Source organism: Castor canadensis, chromosome 7 (assembly GCF_047511655.1).
Source record: "Castor canadensis chromosome 7, mCasCan1.hap1v2, whole genome shotgun sequence".
In the NCBI taxonomy this organism is placed as follows: Eukaryota; Metazoa; Chordata; class Mammalia; order Rodentia; family Castoridae; genus Castor; species Castor canadensis.
Genome location: NC_133392.1, coordinates 125883266 through 125904849, shown reverse-complemented (window position 1 = coordinate 125904849; position 21584 = coordinate 125883266). Strand labels below are relative to the sequence as shown.

The following is a 21584-nucleotide window of genomic DNA, read 5'->3' as shown; positions in this document are numbered from 1 at the left end:
CATGCTAGCCTACGGACTGCACAGGACCTGTCATGTTCTCTCTGCACTGAGCTGATAGCACCTTTTACAGTTCCCCAATACCTGCACTCCCAGTCACACTCACTGTCTTGTTGCCATTGTCCCACTCACTTCCAGAGTGCTATTGCCTCACTCACTCCCTTCAGGCCTTTGATCTCCATGTCCCTCAAGGCCATCTGGAAAAGTTAAGGGTCCTACAAACCCTTGTATGTTTCCCAGAGACCTCATTGTTTGGTAAGTATATATTTTATGATTTCTATCTGTGAGGTCTTAGAACAGTGCCTGGCACCCAGAAGGTATGAGATGGCATTGGCAATTTTTACCATCATCATCTTTTTGTGCCTGTGTCTCATTAGTATACTGTCCCTAACTTATAGAGCACTGACTATGTGTTGGCATACACTGTACTTGGTACTACACCTGTTGTGTCATTTCATTATTCTTCCCACTTCCACGATGGGGAAACCGAGCTTGAAAGAGGTAAGGTTTCTCGCAAACCTTCAAAGAGGTAAGGATGTGCTGGGGCCAGGTGTCTCTCCAGCCTGAGCCCCCATGGTACTGCAGCTCCTTGAGCCCTGAGCAAGCTTGAATGAGTGCACTGCTTCTTGCAAGAGCTCACACACCATGGGTGGAGGCTGCCTGGGGTCTCATCAGGTCTGAACCTCTGGAAGGGATTAGTGCCTGCATCCAGCAGGGATCATTACCTCAGCCTCTATCCTCCCTTCTTTTCTAATGAAAAAAAAAAAAAAAACAACTAAAAACAACAATAACAAAAAACCCCCCACAACAAGAAGTCCATAAAAATTTCTTCCTAGCTGCCACCCCATGTTCCAGCCTGGGCAGCTGAGTGGCTCGGAGGACTAGCTTCAGTGCAGCAGGCCCAAATGCCCTGTGAAGTGGTCGGAGCCTGGGCCCAGTCTGGCCCTGCTATTGGAGGGCAAGACCAAGTTGGAGTTATGAAAACTATGTCTCACAAGGAGCCCAAAGGCATTTTCTTTCACACTTTGAAAACCAAAGATGAAAATTCTCCCTTGGAGCCTGAGTGGGTTTTTTATTGCTTGGAAGGAGTCCCAGGGAAATGAAGTGGGACTGGGGAAGGGGGCCGAGCCCCTCCAAGTGCCCCCACCCGCCTCCTCGACCCACTCTGCTCACAAAGTTGGTCCCCTAGTCCAGATCTCCACCCCCCCTTTCAGGCTCATGCTGGGGAAAATTGTCTCATGGCAAAGCGGCCTTGGCCAAACCAAACACTCTGAGTGTTCCCAGGCTCTGCAGATGGCTGGCACCAAGGGGCCAAGTCTGCTCTGAGCTGACAGGACCTCTGGCTGGACGGAAGGCAGAAGACTCAGGCTAGTTTGGGTTATGTCCCTGGCTTGCAGTATGACTTTAGGCAAACACTGACCTCCAGGCCTCAGTTTCCCCATTTCTACAGTGAGGGAGCAGAAACAGACCCAGGGACTTCAAACTACTTTTCAGCAGTAAAAGCCAGATGTAGACCTTAGGCAGAAGCCCAAGCAAAAGCACAGAAAGGTAAGGCTGGTTCCAGGGACAGTGTCAGCTGTCTGCCCCTTGAGGTTCCTTCTAGGGGTTCCCTGGAGTAGGGGCGAATTTTGGCACTAGAGGTCTCCAAGAACCATCTACAGCTAGGTGCTGGGCCTATAGGAGTTGGCTTTCTTGCCAAAACAAGGGGCTGGTGCCTGTGCCTTGGGGCGCACTTTTTGGTTTTCACACTTTGAAAACTAAAGATGAAAATGCTCCCTTGGAGGCTGAGTAGGGTTTTATTGTTTGGAAAGAGTCCCAGGGAAATGAGGTGGAATTGGGGAGGGGGCTAGCCTCCAAATACCTCCTTAGAGATATTCAGAGATGCAGGGGAGACCATCCTTGTGCACGCAGGGCTTGGGTGATAGGGCCTCCATGTGATCCAGTTGGAGGAGACCCCACCGTGATTCCCAACTAGACCTCAGCTTCTCTGGGCCAAGCAGGACAGAAGCAGGCAAACAGCTATCATGCTAGCTTGCCTGCAGTTCAACCTCCTGGAACTTAGGACCTACCAGTCTTCATACCTTGTCCCCGCGGTCTCCTGGGAATGCCTTTACCCTTCTCTCCCTTGACTGTCTGGCATGTTTTCTAATAGCTTCACAATGGACCTGAGCTAGAAGGGTCTGTCCATCTCTGAGATGAAAACACAGGGCCCAGAGAGAAGATGGGAATGGCAAGGGTCTCCCAGGAGTTGAGGTTCCAGGGCTCTTCTAGTGACATGATCTGGGGAGCCATCTGTCCCTTTCCCACACCAGCACTCACCACAGGGCTGGGAGACCAGTATGTACCCATGTTAGACTGGGGGAGTTTGCAGCTTCCACCCAATGTCTTACTCAAGTCTTCACATCAGCAGCAGCTATTCTACTGTCACTGCTGGGCTGGTGCTGTCTTCCTCCTTTACAGCAATCATCTCACTTGCTGTCTCAGCCCCAAAGCAAGTATGAGGAGGGGCTGGGAGTTGAACCCCATTCTGCTTGAATTTGTCTGTGCTTTTATTCACTGAATGACTCTGCTTCTCATGACACACGAGGACATCTCCCATCTCTATTCAGATGGGATCCTGGCTTCACATGGAGACTTGGACCACCCTGGACCATCACAGGACAAGGCTTGATTGTGTTAAGAGGAACCAGAGCTTGGGCAGGAAGGACAGGCCAGAAGGAGGTGTATAGAGCCTGCCCAGCGAGAATAACACTGTTGCATCCCCTCTTTGGGGGTTTTGACCATGTACTCAAGCCTCAGGGGAAACAGGCCTAGAGAGGCAATGAACCTTGAAGCATGTGTGTTCTGCAACCTCTGCACCTGCCTGGAAGCACTCCCCAAGGCTCTGTGTCTGCCACTTACTGACGCCCGCCTCTGGGCCTTGCTTTGGTCCATGCCCGGAACTTGGAAGATACTCTCTCTCCTGCACCTGCATATTATCACTGTGGTTCCAATCTGGATCCGGCCAGTCATGCTGCCCTTTTATGTATGCAACATCCACCCTCACCATACACACGCACGCACACCTGTGTGACTGGAGATTTGTGCACTCAGAGAATAAGAGCTGCTATGACCTCCAGAGGCTGGTCAAAGCTCTAACTGCACGAAAGAAGACACTGAAGGATTGTCACAGGGTCCACTTTTAAGGGAAATAGCCTCTTCCCTGACCCCTCCCTGCTGCTCCCCTCTGGCTCTCGGAGGTGGGGGATCCTGGAGAATGCTCTGCTGCCATGCAGCCATCTGGGGACACACGCTTGGCCCTTTCCACAGGTCCCCATAAATTATCCTGCCATGGGCTGCTGCTTCTCTAAACTTCCTCTGCTGTGTTTACATCTTGGGTAATGAGGGGCGAGGGGAGGCCAAGCCTGCTCCAGGTGGTGTCCCAGCCACTTGCAGTTCACATCCCTGATGTACTCTTTCTCCTCCTCTTGCTCATACATGCAGTCAACAATCCCCCAGCAAGGTACCCCAGGGTACCCTCTGGGTACCCTGAGCAGTCCAATTCAGATCTGGTACCCAGGTCTCCCCAGCCTAGAAAAACAAGTGAGGAGCTGCAATGTGGACAATGGTGCCTTGACAGAGCCTCCCCATGGGGAGTTGGAGGAGGAAGGGAGAACTCGGGCAGATGAAGATGGGAGGGGCATACTTAACATGGTGGGTAACAAATGCTACCCTCAGTGTTAGGCCTGAGTGCGGGTTCTGACTCTCTATCACTATCTTGTCCTTGATCTGGCTGAAACTGTTTCCTTGCACATAAAACAGGCCTGCCTTCGGCGACTCTTGGCAGGATTGGGATGTGACGGATGTAACTGCCTCTCACAGACCGGGAGATTGACAAAGGCCCACTTGCATCCCATCTCAAGCAGAGAGAAGCAGTACAAAGTGGTGGAGGGCCAGGGCATCACCTGCTGTGGTCAGCAAACAAGGTGTGAGCCCCGGGAGGAGGGACAGTGAGGAGGAAAGAAATGAGGTGAGGGTCCTATGTGGAGGCAAGTATTCTTGGTGCTGGAGGGGGCACTGCAGAATCTCGAGCTGAGCAGGAACAGATGATGGGCAAGAGTAAGACTCCAACCAGGAGACCCATCAGGACCCTGACACAGGACTGTAGGCAGAAGATGAGCAAGAAGAGGCAAGAGGGGAAGGATAGCTCCTGATGGATTTAGGGAGAAGAAAACGAGAAAACTGAATGAATTAAAGCTCCAAGGAAGATGGCTTGATAGAAGGACATCAAATGAGACCCTGGTTGTCCCCAGAGAGCTGTCCTCTGCTCTCTCTCAGGAAATTGGAAACTTGGGGACTCTAGGAGGGTGAAGTGATCCTCTGGGAGCATTGGAGCCTGGAGCCTGCTCCAGGGCTTCTTGGGGGAGCTCAGGACCTTCTTCCCCAAGAACCAGCAAGAAACTTATAAACAGGCTGCCCTTTGGTGGAAACTTTCTTCTCCAACCAAGCTGGAGGAAGGAAAGTTAGCCAACCATAATTTACCTGTTGGTATGGAGAAGGAGCTCCCCTCTTTGCCAAAGAAAAGCTGTTTTCTTCTCCTGACACCAGGCTGTGTATTTCAGACCCATGTGTTGTGAAAAGGAAACTGTTTGGAGTCATTTGCCCACATTTACCTTTCAGACATGGTTAGGGGCTGGGGACTCATTGCTGGAGCTGACAGCTCAGTCTTCTGTCACCCCATGGGTTGGAACTACCACTGGCTGGTCTCCTGGTCACCTTGGCAAGTCCATCAGGGCTCTGAGTGACCAGCTTAATTGCAGTTCTTAATGGGTTGCCAGGTCCTCTTGTGTGAGCCTGGCTGGCGACTTGCAAGCCCCACTCCCCACTGAAAGAAGTAGCTCTCTGTAACTCTATGCCCATGCTGGGCAGCTGACCCAAATGCGTCGTAGCTAATATAGCTACAGCAATGCCTCTGCTACAGCAGTGCCTCCGACTTGGGCAGGCAGGGCCAGCCAGGGCTCCACAGAAGTACATTTTCCAGTAACCCAAGGTAGGGGCTTTAAAACCCAAAGGCTCAGTGGGTTTGATTATTTGTTGGAAGTCCTTTTTAAGACAGTGTATACCTTACCCTTTATGATAGGAGGCTGGACTATGTCAACCTTTGTCAGAGGCTTATAGGCCTGGTTGTAGGAGAACCAGGAAGTGGGAAGTGTAAGCAGTCCCTAGTTCTCTGTGTGGCCCTGGACAGGCCTTCCCACTCTAGGGGAATAAGTTCTGAGTTTGGCTAGAGCTTCCCAAACCTACTCAGAAGAGCCTCCAGGTATCCATGTACAAAGCTCTCTGGGTCCGGCCTGCAAATTCTCACCTATGAGGCCTGCAGGGAGCTGGAGTTTTGCTTGTATGTTTACTTGTGGCATTGGGGTTTGAACTCAGGGCCTCATGCTTTCTAGGCAGGCCACTCCACCAGCCCTGGGGATTTGCTTATTTATTTAACAACTACCAAAGATGATTCTGCCCAAGTTGCTGAGGAAAATTGTGGATGATATCTTCAGGGTCCAGATGGGGACTGTGGATTCCAGGAATCCACTGTCCAGGGCTGGGCTACCACAGTGGGTAGAACTCTGCTCTTTCACTGATAGTCCTCCCTGGGATATTCAGTGCTCTGGTGACACTATGACACTGTTCTGCATTTGGAGAGAGTCCTGCCCCACAGGGAGACTGATCTGGATGTAAAGAGAATGATAGTGGAGGATGCAGACAGCATCTTGGTGACAGCAGGAGCTTTCAAGACAGATAGTCTGAGTGGGTGGTGGTGACAGGAAGAGCTTATAGAAAGGAGGGAGGGGCCTCTTAGGACCGGCTTGTTTACAACAAGGTTTTCCACAAACACTCCTGAGATGGAGCCCTGACATCGGTCACCATCTGCCTTACCTCTCTCCCAGAGTAGGGTCCTCTCTGCAACCTCCCTGCTCCTGTTCACACCTCTCAGACAAGAGGAGCTCAGGACTTTTGGCATGGCAACCTGTTGTGGTTTTTTGTTTTTTGGTTTTTTTTGAGATATGGTCTCACTACATACAGCTCAGACTGACTTCTAACTCGCAGTCTGCCTGCCTCAGCTTCTCAAGTAATGGGAGTGCCAGTGTGCACCACCATACCTGGCTATTTCTTTTAAAGGTGCAGAGAAGTGTATTCACTCATTTTGATAATAAAACTGCAAAGTCAGATGTGAATGTGTTCTCAAAACCCCAAAAGACAACCATGGGGATCCTTTGTGGATGGGGGAGAACCAACCCAGAAGTTTCTTCTCTGATACCCCATTCCTGCTTGCTGAAAGAAGGGCTCATCTGGTAACAATGAGCACAGTCCTGGGGGATACTGATACCTGGTTCTGGTCAACCTGATGCTCCTCTGCTCACCTGTCCTCAATTCGAACCCAGAGGTCATTGAACTGCCGAGGCCGCTGGTGTTTGTTCTGCCTCTTATGCCACTTCTTCTGCCGTCCAAACTCTTCCAGCTGGCTGAGGCTGTCAGGGAGCAGGAGATGCGGGGATAGGGCTGGATCCTCCTCCTCAGGTGGGGCAGTAGGAGTCGCAGAGAGTGCTGTGGGGATGGCAGCTGGGGTTGCTGGAGCTGGGCTGGCAGAGGTTCCTTCAGGAGCGGGTGCTGGGCTTGCAGCAGCAGGGCTGGAAAAGGAAACAGCACACGAGCATGTCATGCAGTTGTGATAGGGAATGTGATTCACCATGGTAGGAGAAAATGCCAGGGGGCCCTGCTGGGTCAAGCCAGAAGGATCCAGGAAAACCATCATCTGGAATGCACAGAAGGAGCATTGAGCCATTCTTTCATCTGCTTAGTCAATAAATACTTCTTGAGCCTGGCACTTTCCTAGGAATTGAATATCAGCAGTGACCCAAATAGATACCTAGACCCTGCCCTCTCACAGCTCCAATTCCAAAGCAGAAGACAGAATGTCAGGTGACCACACAGCTAAGACTAACATTAGTTAGAGACAGGTGGGAGAGTGTGGGGGTGGAGACGGCTGGTCAGGGAAGGTGCTCTGTCACCAGTAGGTGACAGTTGAGCCAACATTAGAAGGAGGTGGGAGAGCGAGCCGCAGACATTTATGATTTTTGGCAATGTCTCACTCAACAACTCTGGCTGATGGATTGTAGGGGAGTTATCTACCTGCACGGTGCCATAGTCTCCTGCTCTATAAAATAGGGATATGACAGTCTGTACCCCTCACAGGGAAATCATGAGGATGATGTAGGTGAACGCAAAGTGCTTAGAATAGTGCCTGACAACAGTAAGGAACCCCAACAGTGTGGCAGTTAGTTGTGTTCCTTGCATCATTTCAATTCATTCCACTGTCTGTACGTGTGTTCAATGGAAGTCTACATGCACCTTTTCAGTGGAGGCCAGGCAGAGCTAGGTCGTAAGTGTTCTAGCTGGAGGTAGACAGATATGGTTCAAATGCTACTCTGCAACTTGTAGGTTGCCCTGTGTGACTAAGGGCCGGATACTCCATCATCTCAAGCACCACTTGGGTGTAAAAGGAAAGGAGTGCTGCTACCTACTTTGTACTGGTGTCGTGAGGATGAACGAGGTGAGGGCCAACACAGTGTCTGGCACCTGCCATGCTTCCTTATGATGGTGGCCACCAAGCAAAAGGACTTGACTGTCAGAGAGGCACTAAAGCATCACGTAGGCATGTTTATGGAATTCCTGATCTATACAGGACTGTATATATATGCCTCTCAGCCTGGTAACACTCTCCCTTTTACTCTTTTCTCTTCATGGCCCCAGTGGAGTTCTTTGGGGACATCTGACTCTGGAGGAAGGCTAGGAGTCATTTCAGAAATTGTGTCTGGGTTAGTAGCTGGCAAGGGAAGGTGGTACTGAGGACTGCAAGCAGACTGTTCTTCCACCCTGCTGTCACACTGCATGATGGGTGAGTGGCTTCTCTTTCTTTGAAGAAAAAAAGGCTATCAGCTCAGTCTATCCTTTCACAGCCCCCATGGCAACCTCAGATTCCCAGGGTCCAGGCTATGGAGATGCTGCAGCTGTTGGGGAGATAATTCAAAACAGTCATACAAAAAGATAGCTCCAGGAAGCACCTGTGGTCTAGGATGGCTTTTATTGTTGGAGACTCCTCGGCATCCCCACCCCCTCTGCCCTGCCAGTTCCTTTGCTTCTCTGAAAGGAGACTAAAGCTGAGAGCCCTTGGAGAAGATCCTGTAGGGGTGCAGGGGGGGACCCCTCCTTTAATCCCTGGGCTCTGAGATAAATGGAGGCTTGCCAGCAGTGAAGCCTGCCTTCCTCCCCTTCCCTGGCCTGGCCACACACAATGAGCTTCAAGGGGAAGGTCCTTGGGATGTGGGAGGGAGGGGCAGGGCAAGGGAAGAGGAGGGAACTTGAGGAATGCCTTGACCCTGAGGCTACCTTGCATCCTCCACCCCTCAAACTAGCCTGGCCTGCCCCCGGCCCCATGCAAACTGCTTTGTGCTGTGCTCAAATGGAAGAATAGTCTTTTCAGGTTAACTAAGAAGTTGAGAAGGTGTGGGAGGCTGGGATTGAGTCCCAACTCTGGGGTTTATAAGTTCCTCTAGAAGTGTCATGGAGCCAGGGGTGCATGGACCTGGAGCTACGAACCAGCACTCATGCTCTGCATGATCCCAGACAACTTCATCTTTGTAGATCAAGGTCTCAGTCATTTCTGAGCCTCTACATCCATTCCAAGAGTGGGAATAAGGAGTGAATGGCAGCCCAGAGAGGCCCTAGAGTCAGACTGTCACTTGCACAAGCTTTGTGTCCTTCTGCCAATGACTTCACCTGTGAGCTCAGGTTTTTCAGTTATAAGGTGGGGGTGCTCATAGTTTCTGCCTTGCCAAGTTGTTGTGAGGGTTAAATGAATTAGATGTGCTTAGAGCCTGGCACAGAGTGAGCAATCAATAGTTACTGGCTATGATTAATTAAGCTATTTTCACACTCTGAATCTTGTAACCTGAAGGACAGGAGTAAAAATTCCAATGGGACCATTTTTGTGGGTTAGTGAGGAAGGTTGTTATATAAAGACTGGAGCATTTGGCTGAGCTGAGGATCCTGACAGAGACTACCATGGCTTCCCAAGACCCAGATCCTAGCTCTTGTCTAGTGCTGGTGCTGTAGGTAACTAGCCTTGGGCAGTTCCCACATGGGGGGGGTATGGTGAACAGGCAGGAAACACTACAGAAATTGAGGATAGGGAACAAGGCTCTGTGAACACAGTGGGTGTGCCCTGGCAGGGAAGTTAGGGGTGAGGGGCATAGTCAGAGGTGGCAGAAAGGTGAGGATCAGGAGTGGATGGGGCAGTAGGGCTGCCATGGAGTGGGGTTGGAAGCAGGGATGAGGCCAGGCCACAGCATGTCTTCCTACGGCACCTTCTGGATTCAGGACCTGGTCATCCATGGTGTCTCTGGGCAGCAATCTGGAGGTCACTTATACCCTCCCCCACCAATTCTCTGATCTCTGAGTCTCAAGTATCTCACAACTTCTAATGCTGCATCCATTCTCACATCTCACATCTGGCCCTGCCATGACCTCCCATCAAGATTGCACACTAGCCTCCTGCCTGCTCTCCCACCTCCAGCTGCCTCCAGTTATGGGTCCCTGGTCAAGCCTGTCCCCACCAGGTCCCATCTCAGCATAGGCTTACTTATAAATCTCTCCAAGGCTTGAGCAGAGGGAATTGACCACAGAGCATGTGGTCAGGCACAGCCTATACATGGACAGCAGCTAGTCAGCTAGTCCCAAGATGCCTCTAGATGCTCCACTGCTTACCTATGGATGGCCTGCCCGGCTGGTGTGTGGTCCACCTCCAGCCCTGCCTGCCGCAGGACATCAATGACAGTGTTGTTCCCCAAAAAGTGACCTGGAACATAAGACAGAAAGCAGGTTCAGCCACATGCCAGGGTGTCATCCATTGGAGACAGCCTTGGGCCATCCCCTGGATTTTTGCCCAAGCCAGAAAGCTATACCAGTAGAGATCTCTGATGCCATTCTGCCTGGGTCTACATGCTGGCTCTACTGTGCACAAGCAGTACCTCCCTATGCCTTAGTTTCCTCATCTGTAAAGTGGGAATGATTGTAATCACTATGTCTAGGATTGTTGTGGGAATTACAGAGAATGGTAACTGGCATGTGGGAAGGGCTCCCAAGGGCTTTCCTGATGCACTGATGTGTCTCACATCACTAAGGCCATCATAGCCCCTGCCTGCCCAGTCTGGGCAGCCTCTAGCAGTCACACGGAGCCCAGTTCTAAGAAACCTTCCAGCCCCAGTAGGTCTATAGTTTATAAGTTCCATCAGCAATTCATGCCTCCCTTCCTTAGCACAGGAGTGAGGGTCTGCAAGTTTACATGGGTCTCCTTGACAGGCCTCCAAGGGGCAGAGACCACATTGTTATGTCCTTGCACATTCTCAGCACATGCTGGTTGGATCCAAGCATTCACATATCATTTGTTCACCATTTATCTGACATTTATGGAGCACACACAATGGCTCAGCTCCTTGGACAGCTACTAAGGATTCACTGATTATAAGACCTGCAAAACCCTACTGATTGCAGGGTTCAGCAGACACTGACAGTGGCTTGGGGGAGGTACAAATGGAATGACCCTCCTGAGATGGCCTCCAGAAGTGTGTGTGTCGGGAGAGGGCTGATCTCCATTTCACACCCCCCCATCATTCATTCACTCAGCCACCTACTCTGTGGCCAGCTCTGTGCTAGGCACTGTGAATACAGGCATGGTTAATTCAGTCAGAAGCTCCAGAAGAGAGGGAATGACCTTCCTCCAGCAGGATGCAGGTGTAAAGTCTGAACCCCCAGGTGACCCTTTCTTAGGCTCGGGTTAAGAATAATATTTAGGAGGCCAAGAGACTGTGGTTGCTGGGAGTCAGCACCCTGGGAGGCCCCTCTGCCTCTGGGCCCCAGTCTCCTCACCTTTTTAATGTGAGCAGGGTAGAGTAGACTGGGTGTTTTCCCAGGGCCCCAGGACACTCTCACTGTGATTGTGCCTGGGGACCTCACTCTCATAGGCAACACCCTCCCCTCCTGCTCACCATTCATCCATCCCTGCCCCATGACTCTTATTGCCTGTGACAGGTGGTGACAAGTAGAAGCAAGGAGGTCAGAATGCCGACAGCCCCAGGCAGGTGGAGGAGAATAGAGAGCAAACAAGCTGACTGGAATGGACAGGCTCCCAACACAGAGGCAGCCCAGCTGGGTCTGCATGATGCCTGGATCAGAGGGGCCTGCCCTCAGCCTTCTGGCCTACCAGCCTCACACAGCAATCCCTGGCTGGCCTGCTATAGTCCCTGCAGTCCCACCTGGGGATCACTGGAAAGATCACTGCACTGGGAATGCCACATTCCCTCTGAGGCCTTCGGCATACCTAGTACCCTCCAATGCCCTCAATTTCCTCTGTGTGTGAGGCAGTTATTGGGCTGCATGATGTCCATGGGATCCTCTAACTCTATGGGAGAGGTTTTTGTCTGACTCAAGACCTTTATGAAAAACTATTCCCCTCCCTCCCTTTTCCCACCTATTCATTTCATTGTTTTAGCCAACACTGACTGGGTGCATATCTTGTGCTGGACAGTAGTGAACAGGTTAGGCCCTCTCAGTCTCAAGAATCTGGATCTTGGGATCTTGGGATCTGAGCACTAGTTATCATGCAGAGGACAGCAAAGGAGGTTATGTTGGCACCCTGGGTATCCAAAGCCTGAGGCAGGGCAGACTTCCTGGAGGGGATGCTGCTAGCTAGGCAAGGATAGGAAGAGGTAGTATTAGAGGGAGAAGGGGGCCCCAGGTAGGGGGAACATCTTGTACAAAGGCTGGGAGGGGAGTTAGCATATGAAGGAAGCTGACTGCAATGAGGAGGACAGCATAGGCACAAACAGGCCCATCCACAGCTCTGCCCCTGACCTGTGCTGTGGAGGACAGAAGACTAAGGCTCCTGTCAAGTTCCAAGTCTCCTTCTCAGACTGTGACCCTAGTGAGGGGTTTTCCTGGCACCAGCATCTGTTTTCCCATAAGTCCAAAGTCCTTTGGCTAGCTCCTGAGGCAGCCATAAAGTCCCACTGAGGCAGGAGGAGGGAAGGTCCTTTGGAGAGGCCAGGGTGTGATCCTAAGTGACACACTGAAGAAGTCCCTGGCTGAGCTGGAGCCGTTCCCACTCTTGCTTGCCCCTGGCACTGTCAGGGTGGAAGGGAGTAGGAGCATGGCCTCTAGAACCCAGGCAGCAGGACTCTCTGCCAGCAGCTCCTGGACTCTGTTCCTGGCAGCAAAGCAAGTCCTCTTTCGCCTCTATGGAGACCTGTGTTTAAAGACAAGGGACTTGTGGCTCAACTGCAGTCCCCATGTCTGCCTGGTGGGTCTCGAGAGCTGGGCAGAGGAGTATTCAGAGGGGCCCAGGCCTGGCCTCATGGGATGCCAAAGGACCCTGAGCACCATGTGGCAGTATCTTCTATTCCCTCAACCTCAAGTGTTCCAGATCATATTGTTCTCCTTAGTGCCCTAAACTGAAGACTGGAAATATTTGGAGAAAATGGAAGTGATGAAGAGTGGCCCTTTCAAATTTCCATCCTCTCCTCCTCCTCTGAGCCATACCCCCTTCTTCCTCTCATTTTCCCCCTGGGGGCAATGGTGCCCCCCACTGCTCCCTGCATAACCCCAGGAATACCCCAGAACTATGTAGTACAAATCATGCTTCATGCATGCCCTGCCCATGTTCCCACCACCTGTCCTCTTTGGGACTTGGCATTCTAGGACTCATGGCTGAACTGGTGAGAGCTGAAACCTCCTGGTGCCCATGCCCGCTGTGCTTCTCACTGTGTCTGCCCCACTCCAGCCATGGTCTTAGTGAAGCTGCCCTCGACTTCCTTTCTCTTTACTCTGCTACTACTCCAAGCACAAATCATCCATGCTGGTGGGCTAGGTCATCACACAATGCTGACAAATGTGGAATTGCCACCATAATCCAGACCCATCTGTCCAACAGCTTCACCCAACCCTCTCCATTGCCTACCTGCTCTCTCTCCACACTGGCCCTGTGCCTGCACTGGGCACAACTAGCCAAGCCAAGATGGCCTAGACAGACTCCCCTCCCACCTCATCCTTCCAGTTACCAGAGACCCCGATGTCACCTAAATATGCCTGACTGCCCAGGCACTTACTGCCAGACTGCAGAAATCATCCCTTTCTCTAGTTCTTCCTTACCCCAGCTAATCTGACCTGCCCACACCCCAGAGCTGACTTTGTTAGAATGTACTCCCAATGAGCCATTTGATGGGGGTTAAGAGCTCTTTGAGGGTGGGGCCATGACTGATTCATCTTTGTCCCCAGAGCTAAGCCCAAGCCTGGCACACTGTGATGGCTTCATAAATGTTTGTTGAATGAATGAGTGACAAAGCCTGTTACTCCATATCCTTTCCATGATCTCATCCTATCCCCAAGAGACCCCTCTTTGTAGCCCAGGCCCTTGGTGATGCTCCTCCAGATTCCACCAATCTCAGGAGATTGGCCCTTGGACTGTCCGAGTCAGAGTCCAGCCCATGCTTTCACTAGGGGTTGGCAAACAGGGCTGGGGCTTGTCTCCAAGGTCAGGAATCCTGAAAAAGGCACCATGCCTATCCTGGAAACTGCAGGGAAGGTGGTGGAATGTTTCCAAAGGGGCCTCACAGTACTGGAGTTCAGTCTGCCTGGCTTGCCCAGGTTCTCCAGGTCTCCTGGCCACAGCTCAGAGGCTCCCTCCAACACTAGCTTCCAGCTGTTCTTGGTCCAGCTCTCTGCAGAAAAACACGTTCCATTTCATCTGCTGAGGCCATGAGGAAGAGTGGAAGAGGAAGGAGAGGGAGGCTTATGGGGGATGGGGCACACAGAGCCATGGGGACAGAGAGAGGAAGTAGGGAGAAAAAGAGCAGAGATGGTCACAGAAAGGGCATGGAAGAGAGCCCCAGGACCCAAAGAAGCAGAAGGACAAATTGGAGAGGGCCAGAGACAGGGAGAAAGAGGTACAGAAACAACAATAGGGAAAGATGGACAGGGAGAGACATGGAGACAAAGAGACAAAGACAGGACAGGGCAAGGAGATACAAAGACACAGATAGAGATAAACAGAAAAGGGAGGAAGAGAAGAGAGAAGGAGGACCCAGAAGTGAAAGCAAAGAGCATAGCTGAGGACATCAGGGAAGGCTCTCTGGAGGAGGGGCCCTATGGCAGGACTCCCAGGACAGGTGGGATTCAGATAGAAACATGGGAATGACAGGTGAGGCAAGGAGCAAGGGCTAGAGGGGGAATGCATGGGAATGTTTTGGTGCTTGTCTCCCTTGAGATCAGCCAGGGTCCCACTTAAAGGACAATTACATGCAAACAGGAAATGTGCCCAGCTAAGTGGGTGGGTCCCTGTGATATTTCAGAGTATGTATTTCCCTTCTTTTTGTGCAAGCAGGCCTGCGCCAGAGCACAAGGTTCAGGGAACAGAGCACACAGCCCTCCTGCCCCACCCAGCCCTCTGACAAGGGAAGGCAGAGTAGGACAGAGCCGGGATGGAAAACTTGGTTCACTAACCAACTGTCTGGCCTTGGAAGTTTCTTTTTCCTCTGTGTGTCTCAGTTTCCCCACACAGTTTCCCTAGCACAACATGGGGTTGTGCTAGAAGGTTTCCTGGGTCCTCCTGCCTGTATAAACTACTCATATTAAGTGAGCCTGGGATCATGTCATTTCATTTCATCCTCACAGCAGCCCTTGGAGGTGCCCCTCTTTGCAGATGAGGAAATAGAGGCTATGAGAGGGGATGGGACCTGCCCAAGGTCATGTAGATGGTAAGAGGCAAGGCTTGGACTTCAACCCAGAGGGGTCCTAGTTCATTGCACATTCACTGCACACCCACTCCGAGGTCCTGATGGCTCCAAAGGATCCTGAGTTCACTTTTGGGAGCAGGAAATTGTCAGAAACATGTATACCTTCCAAGGTTTGGCAGATTGGAGAGAAAAGTGTGCAAGTGCTCAACAAGAACAACACACCAATTAATAGGGCAATTTCAGGACTATGATGGGGGGCTGGGTTGCAGAGGAGGGGAGAACCAGATGTTCCTACACAGTCTCCAGAGTAGCTTGGGCGCCCCTCGGCCAGCACACATGTTTTCTCTCCAGTGAGTATGTGGGTTTCCAGTTTTCTCCTCCTGGAAGAGGTATCCTAAGCCCATATTTATGTTCCGTCTGAAATTAATGCAAGGGAAACTTTCAAAAGCAAACCTTACTGCCAAAGCCCCCCGGCTGGATATCAAACTACAGTGGTGTTTGTTTTCCTGAGGAAGTGTGACAGGAGGGCTAGACGGGTGGGCCAGTGGAGGGATGGACAATTGGGGACCCCATGCTTTCTTGTTTCCCAAAGAGTGTGTGGTGGGGCACTAGCAGACCTGAGCTGCTCTGCAGCAGAGCCAGGGCAGGGCTGGACCTTCTCAGTTCAGCAGAGACTGAGATGACACCTCTTTTGTACTCAGCCTCGTGCCAGTAGCTGAGGCACATGGTCTCCACCCCTGAGGAGGTAACAGTGAGAAGGGGGAGACAGAAAGCAAACACTCATAGGACAGCATGAGCTAGGCAATGATAGAGGGTATCAGGGACGGGGTTGAAGAGGAAGGAATGGGCTGAGAGAAAGAGAGGAGAGAAGAGGTGCTGACAAGGCCATGGTACACAGGAACACAGGTACAGAGAGGAGAGACAAGATTGTGTGTGCTGTCACCAATGGGAGTTCTACAGTTGGAATATAAGGTGGAGGTGGACTACTGTTAGGGTTGTGGCAGGAGGGACAAGCCATAGAATTCTGATTGCTGCAGGACAACGTGAAGGGGGCAGGTTTCAACTGGAACCAGAGAACACTCTTCCAGGAAATGGCCAGTTGTAAGGGATGGGGTGCTCATTTCCTGGAAGAGTATAAAGTGGTAAATGCTTATCAGCTTTTGCAGGAGGGATTCAGATATTGTAGGAGTTGGCAATGTTGGGGTGGAACCAGAAATCCTGCTCCCTTTGGCAGTTCATGCCGGAGGCTGTCAGAATGCAGGACCTCAGAGATGAAGGATCCCTGAGACGTCCCAAGGCCAGCTCAGCTCTGCTGTCAGCACTGCAAAGGTAGATGCAAATACCAAGAGCAGCGACCCCACCTACCATTGCTCTGGTACTCAGAATGTGCCAATGCTTTGATTCATTGTCATTCAACCTCTCCACATCCCTGCTGAGCTAACAGAACTTATTGCATGTCACACAGGCAAAAAGGGCAAAGCTAGACCCGAGCCCAGCCACAGCACAGGGTGTGGTGTGTCTGTGGGGAAGGCATTTGTGAAGGCAGCACTAAGGCTCGGGCTCTGGGCACTAGGCAGGTCAGCAGTAGGATCTGCTCTGAGGCCTCTGCTACCTGTCTGATGGTTCTTCAGGCTGGAGGTCCTCTTTGAGACTTTTCCTAGGCATGAATTTCTTCTTTGAAGGTGTCACCCACCAAGCCATTCCTCTTGGATCTTCTAAAATCCTCAGGGTTTGAATCTTCTATGTCATTTGGATCAGATAATTTCAAAATTAACGTTTAGTTCAGAAGCCAGGAAGCCTCTTCCCCGGAGTACCCTATCCCAGGGTAAGGGAATAAACCCTGGAGGGTTTGGCCAGCCAGGACCCTGAAGTCCTGGGGCTCACAAGACTTTGTCTACAAGCCTCTATGTAGACCTACTCTGTCAAACATGTGCCAGGCCTTAGGGACCTGGAGATGAGTCAGCGGTGACCTCCTTTTTCCTCCTAGGTGGACCAGGCTATGACTGTGCATGGTCATTCCAGGTCAGCACAGGATGAGGCTTGTGATGGGGCTCTGTGGATTGCAGGTGTCAGTTCCCAGTCTGGGGCTCACCATGGCCATGATAATCATTCTTTAAATATCCAGAGGCTCTTTTCCTGAATTGTGGCACACTAGGACCCCAGAATTCTCTGTTGGCCAGTGACTGGGCAGGGATATAAGTCCAACTCCACCACTTCCCACCCCAAGTCCTGCCCACAGAGTCTGTCTCTTAGGATTTCTCTGCAGAGCCACAGAGCACTTCTACCCCATCTGCCCCAGTGGCCCTCCTCTCTCCTGTGTAGGAGTCCTGTCTTTGGAGGATTGTTGGCTCTGGGGGACCAGGGACCCTGAAATAATAGTGGCCACACAAGAGATCATATTAGTGGAGTGATTGTGCCATGCCAGGCACTAAGGCATCCAAGTGCTGCCCACTGATATTCTGACCTGTTACTCTCTGACATGTTACATGAGAAACCTAAGTTTCTAGATTCTGCAGTCTAGCTTTGAACCCTGTTCTCTTATCTATGATCCCTTCTCCTCTTATCTTCCCTATGATACTATAGCTGAGATTCATAAACTCTCTACCACAGAGAGCACAGTCCTGGAGTCACAGCTGGGGACATGGGCATTCCATTCCTCTGGACGCTCCCTGCTCCAGAGAGGAACAGCCAGGGACAAGTCAGTAAGGGATATTCTTCTGGTTGGTAGGAGGGTACAGGCTGAAATAGGAATGGTGACTGTGGCCAAGGATCACAGCCCACAGCAGACATGCCAGCAGCCAGATGAGTATATGGTAGAGACAGGGCTTTTTTTTGCACTGTCTTTGGAAATTCTGAAACATTTCTCACCTCAAGTCCCAGCTTGGGGAGTGTTGCAGATGTAGGTGCTGCCTGGGAGGGGAGAAAGCAGCAGGGTGTGTGTGACTTCTCCTTTCTAAGGTTTCAAAAGCTGTGTGGGACATGGCTGCCCTTCTGGGATGAGCCACCAGCTCTGAGGCTTCTGTTCCTGAGTCCACTGAGAACCAAGGCAGTGGGAGGGGGAAGATGGGTGTGGATCTTGATGAGAGAAACTGAAGGGTTTCTGGTCCTGCATAGGGAACATTTCAACTGGTCCTCACCTCTTCCAGGAAGCTTTCTCTTCAGTGCCAACCACCAAAGCCCCTTCCATCAAGAACAGAATTGCAAAAGCTGGACTAGACGCGACCTTAGACGTCACATTGTCTAAGTCCCTCATTGTGCAGTGGAGTGGGAGAAGGCTCTGAGGAGGCCACATGGAAGATCCCAGATAGCAAGACATTTCCATGACAGTAGGCTGTCATCCTTTTTTGCTCTCTTGTTCTTGACTTAACATTCCCTTTGCCCTGCTGATTCTCCTCCTAACCATCTGGCTGCCTCCTCTCCTGCTTAGAACTAACTCTTCCTCCTCCAACCTATGCCTGTGTGGTTTGCTCAACAGGACCTGGGACTTTTTTCTAGTGGATTCTTGGGTCTTTTAGATTTGTCAATCCAGTCAATCCATCTGAAGGGCAGATATGATGTTACTGGACCCCCAGGTTTTCACCATTGAGGGCACAGACAGAGGTTACAGGCCAGGTTTTGCTGTGGGGTAATGAGCAGGGGGCACTTCTGCTTATAGACCTGGGTGCTGGCAATTTTATTTATTTATTTATTTAATCCATTCATACATTCATGCAACGAGTGGGTAATGAGCATCTTCCCAAGTGCTCAGAGATGGACTGAGAGCATGAGCAGAGTTGTGAGAGGGAAATTCTGGACACTGCAGAGGAGGGGATGGGCAGAACAGGAGGGTTCCCTCAGCAGAATAGAGGGCCCAAGCAGAAGCTGGATGGTGTTTTTAGGGAGGCTGGCAGTTAGGAAGAATAGTGGAGAGTAGCACCATCATCTTACTGTAATACTAGGGCTCTCTGACTTCTATTTTGCACCTCCATGTACCTGCACATCAAATGGAATGAGTTCCCACCCTGTTTCTCTCCAGGGGGGAGGGTCATATGAGCTAATGATATGGTATTCTTCAAGCAGGATGGTATCTGTTGTCCAGGGACCAACTGCTGTTGTTATTTATTCACTTATTTTTGCAGTGTTGAGGATCAAACCCAGGGCTTCCCACAAGATAGGCAAGTACTTGACCACTGAGATACACCCCCAGACACTGCTATTGTTATTAGTAAAAAACCGTGTTAGAGGTGTGTGGGATGTTGGGTTTATGTGTGTCCCTTCTCTCAAGTTCTGATCTTAACACTAATCTGCTCACACTCTAGTCCCATAGGTGTGGTTCTGATGATGAGTGTACAACCTGAAGGCTCAGCATACAGGCTGTGTGGGCACTGGGATAACAGATACAGAGTCTCTGTCTCCAATGCTTACACATCTTCTTTGAACTCTTCAATTCCTGCTTTCTGCATGGATTCTGCTTCCTGTGGGGGCAGATGGGAGTAGTCTTACAAAAGGGGATTTCTAGGTTCTGGAAGTCTCTTAGCTCCATACATCTCCCAAGGAATCCACGAGTGATTGAAGCAAGCTATGCTGGAATGTTAGAACGCTATGATGCTAGGATGTCAGGATACTAGAACCAGGCAATCTTAGAACAATAGATGGTGGGGTCAAAGGATTTTGGAATGTCAGAATTTAGAATTCTATTCAGACAACAGCATGCCAGTGTGTGATAATCACTGATCATCAGGGTTGGAAATGAATGGGACCTAGAGGTTACCTGGTCTACCCCTAAGTCTGGTTTATATCTCCAACCCAACTCCTCCTACATTATACATTCTATTCTTAAAAAAAAAAAAGCTAGAAGATTCCTAAATGGCTGAACAGATAAACATCCAGAGAAAAATTGTTTCCCCTGAAGTAGAGATAAAATTGTCATTTCCTTCTGGTGCCTAGGATTGAGACCCCACCCGCCACCACCACAATGAGTTCTAGGGCCCAAGAGATACCACGTGACTGAAGAGAATGAACTTGATTCTGTGTGGTTTGGTCCAACATGTCATACCATCTACCAGCTGTTGGCAATTCTGAGGCATATGGGCCCTGTCCTGCAACAATGGTATGGTAACTGAGCAGGGTGAGAATAAAATCAGGAGACAGGCCTGAGGGACAGCATCACCTTTACACCATAGCTGTTAGTGTTGCTGTAGAACATCTTGTAATTTGCAACATGGCAGGGTCACAGCCCTCATCACCAGCAGAGAAAGCAAGTGTGTAGGAGGCCTGTGCCTGAATCCTGGTCCTCAGAAGATATTATGGCTCAATCAGGCCTCTTCTCTGCTGGGCTCTGACATGGTCTTACCATTCTTAACAGTTTCACGCTTCAGGCAGCCACTACCAATCAATCATAGTTGACCAATGAGTTCAAGCCTCCTTAGCATCCTGTCCTGGTCAGCTCTGTGGCCAATCTTTCTTGTATTTATATCAAATGTTTTCCCCTCCTTCTCCTTCTCTGCAGATGACTTAACCTTCATGACAGAAGTGGAGCTCTGATTAGAAATCATCAACTGGGAATGTGCTCACCTGTCTACCACCAAGCTGCCTGCCTGCCAGAAGCCTCCCTCCAACCCTCAGGTGAAAAGGTGCCTTCCTCTACCTAAGGCTAAACTCTCCTGGAGCACTGTTCCTATCCTTCCTGCCCTCTCTAAACCTCTCTCTTCCTGTCTAGCAGCCTCAGCTGCTCTACTGTATTTATCTGTCAAGCAAACTCACCTCTTTCCCATCTAAAACCATAAGGTTAATGGGGTGGGGGGGGGTGGAGATGAACACAGTTACTGGTTTTCTATTCTGCCAAGAAAGGACTTTAAGATACCTTCTGCCTTCTAGCACTATTATTCTTTTTAAAGTAAAGGATGTTTTAATTTGAAACTGGTTGTTGAGTGGCCATTTGGCCATTTGTGCTCTCTTGGACTTGGAATGTCAGGAAAAAGGAGGTCAGTGTCAAGGCTGCCCATACTGCTGTGGTTTTCATCTTTAGACTCCTTGGCTACAGGAGTGAGCTGGTATTAGTGACCTGAGCCCTGGATGATTATAGCTCTGGGCCCTAGGGCAGAAAGGACAGAGGTCACCTACTCAGGTGGGGCAAATGGTTCTCCCCATAATGACACATTTTCCAGGGACCCTTCCTAGGCCTGGGGAGGAGCCTGGGGACTGGGTGACTCCAAGTGGCTCCCCTTCTGAAGTCAGCTGGGGCTGTTCAGCATAGGATGCACTGCCTATATGAGGGAGCATGGGACAGCTGGGTGGTAAAGAAGCAGAGGAGTACTTGGGGACTACTTTTCTACACACATCCTCAAAGCTTTCCTAATTCATGCCAGTCCTCCAGCAGGTGTCCTGCAATGGGGGAGTGGCTCTGCCCTCTCCATGTAGTCAGTCAAGATCCTGCCCCAGCCAGTTGCTCCATGAAGCACCCCCAGGGCCCCAGCAAGATCCCTCTCCTCTCTGACACCTGCATCTGAACAGATCCTGGAATCCTAGACAGCTCAATCCAGCACCAACTCTTGATCAGATGAGTAAACTGAGGCTGACAGAGGGGAAGGGACTCAAGGGAGACCACAGAGCACCATGGCAGAGCTCTAGTGCAAGTTAGAACTCTTTCTGGCTGCTGAGGCCTTAGCGGGCTGTCCCAGAGGGCTTGCTCCTCCCAGGTGCCTGGCTGTACAGAGGAATACAGAGGGGGAAGAACAGCTTGACAGATATCTCTCCAGTCCTTGCCCTTAATGTATTTGGGGCTAAGTG

At 50.8% G+C, this 21584-nt stretch overlaps 1 protein-coding gene across 2 annotated transcripts in view; it reads right to left on the bottom strand.

The window, feature by feature from the left end:
* Positions 1-21584, bottom strand: part of Trabd2b (TraB domain containing 2B) — a 204417-nt gene that overhangs the window by 7196 nt on the left and 175637 nt on the right. For both annotated transcript variants that reach the window (XM_074080197.1, XM_074080196.1), the window contains 2 exons: positions 9796-9886; positions 6393-6659 (listed from right to left, as the gene is read on the bottom strand). In XM_074080197.1, coding sequence (XP_073936298.1) covers positions 6393-6659; positions 9796-9886 — 358 coding nt within the window. The remainder of the gene's footprint in view (positions 1-6392; positions 6660-9795; positions 9887-21584) is intronic.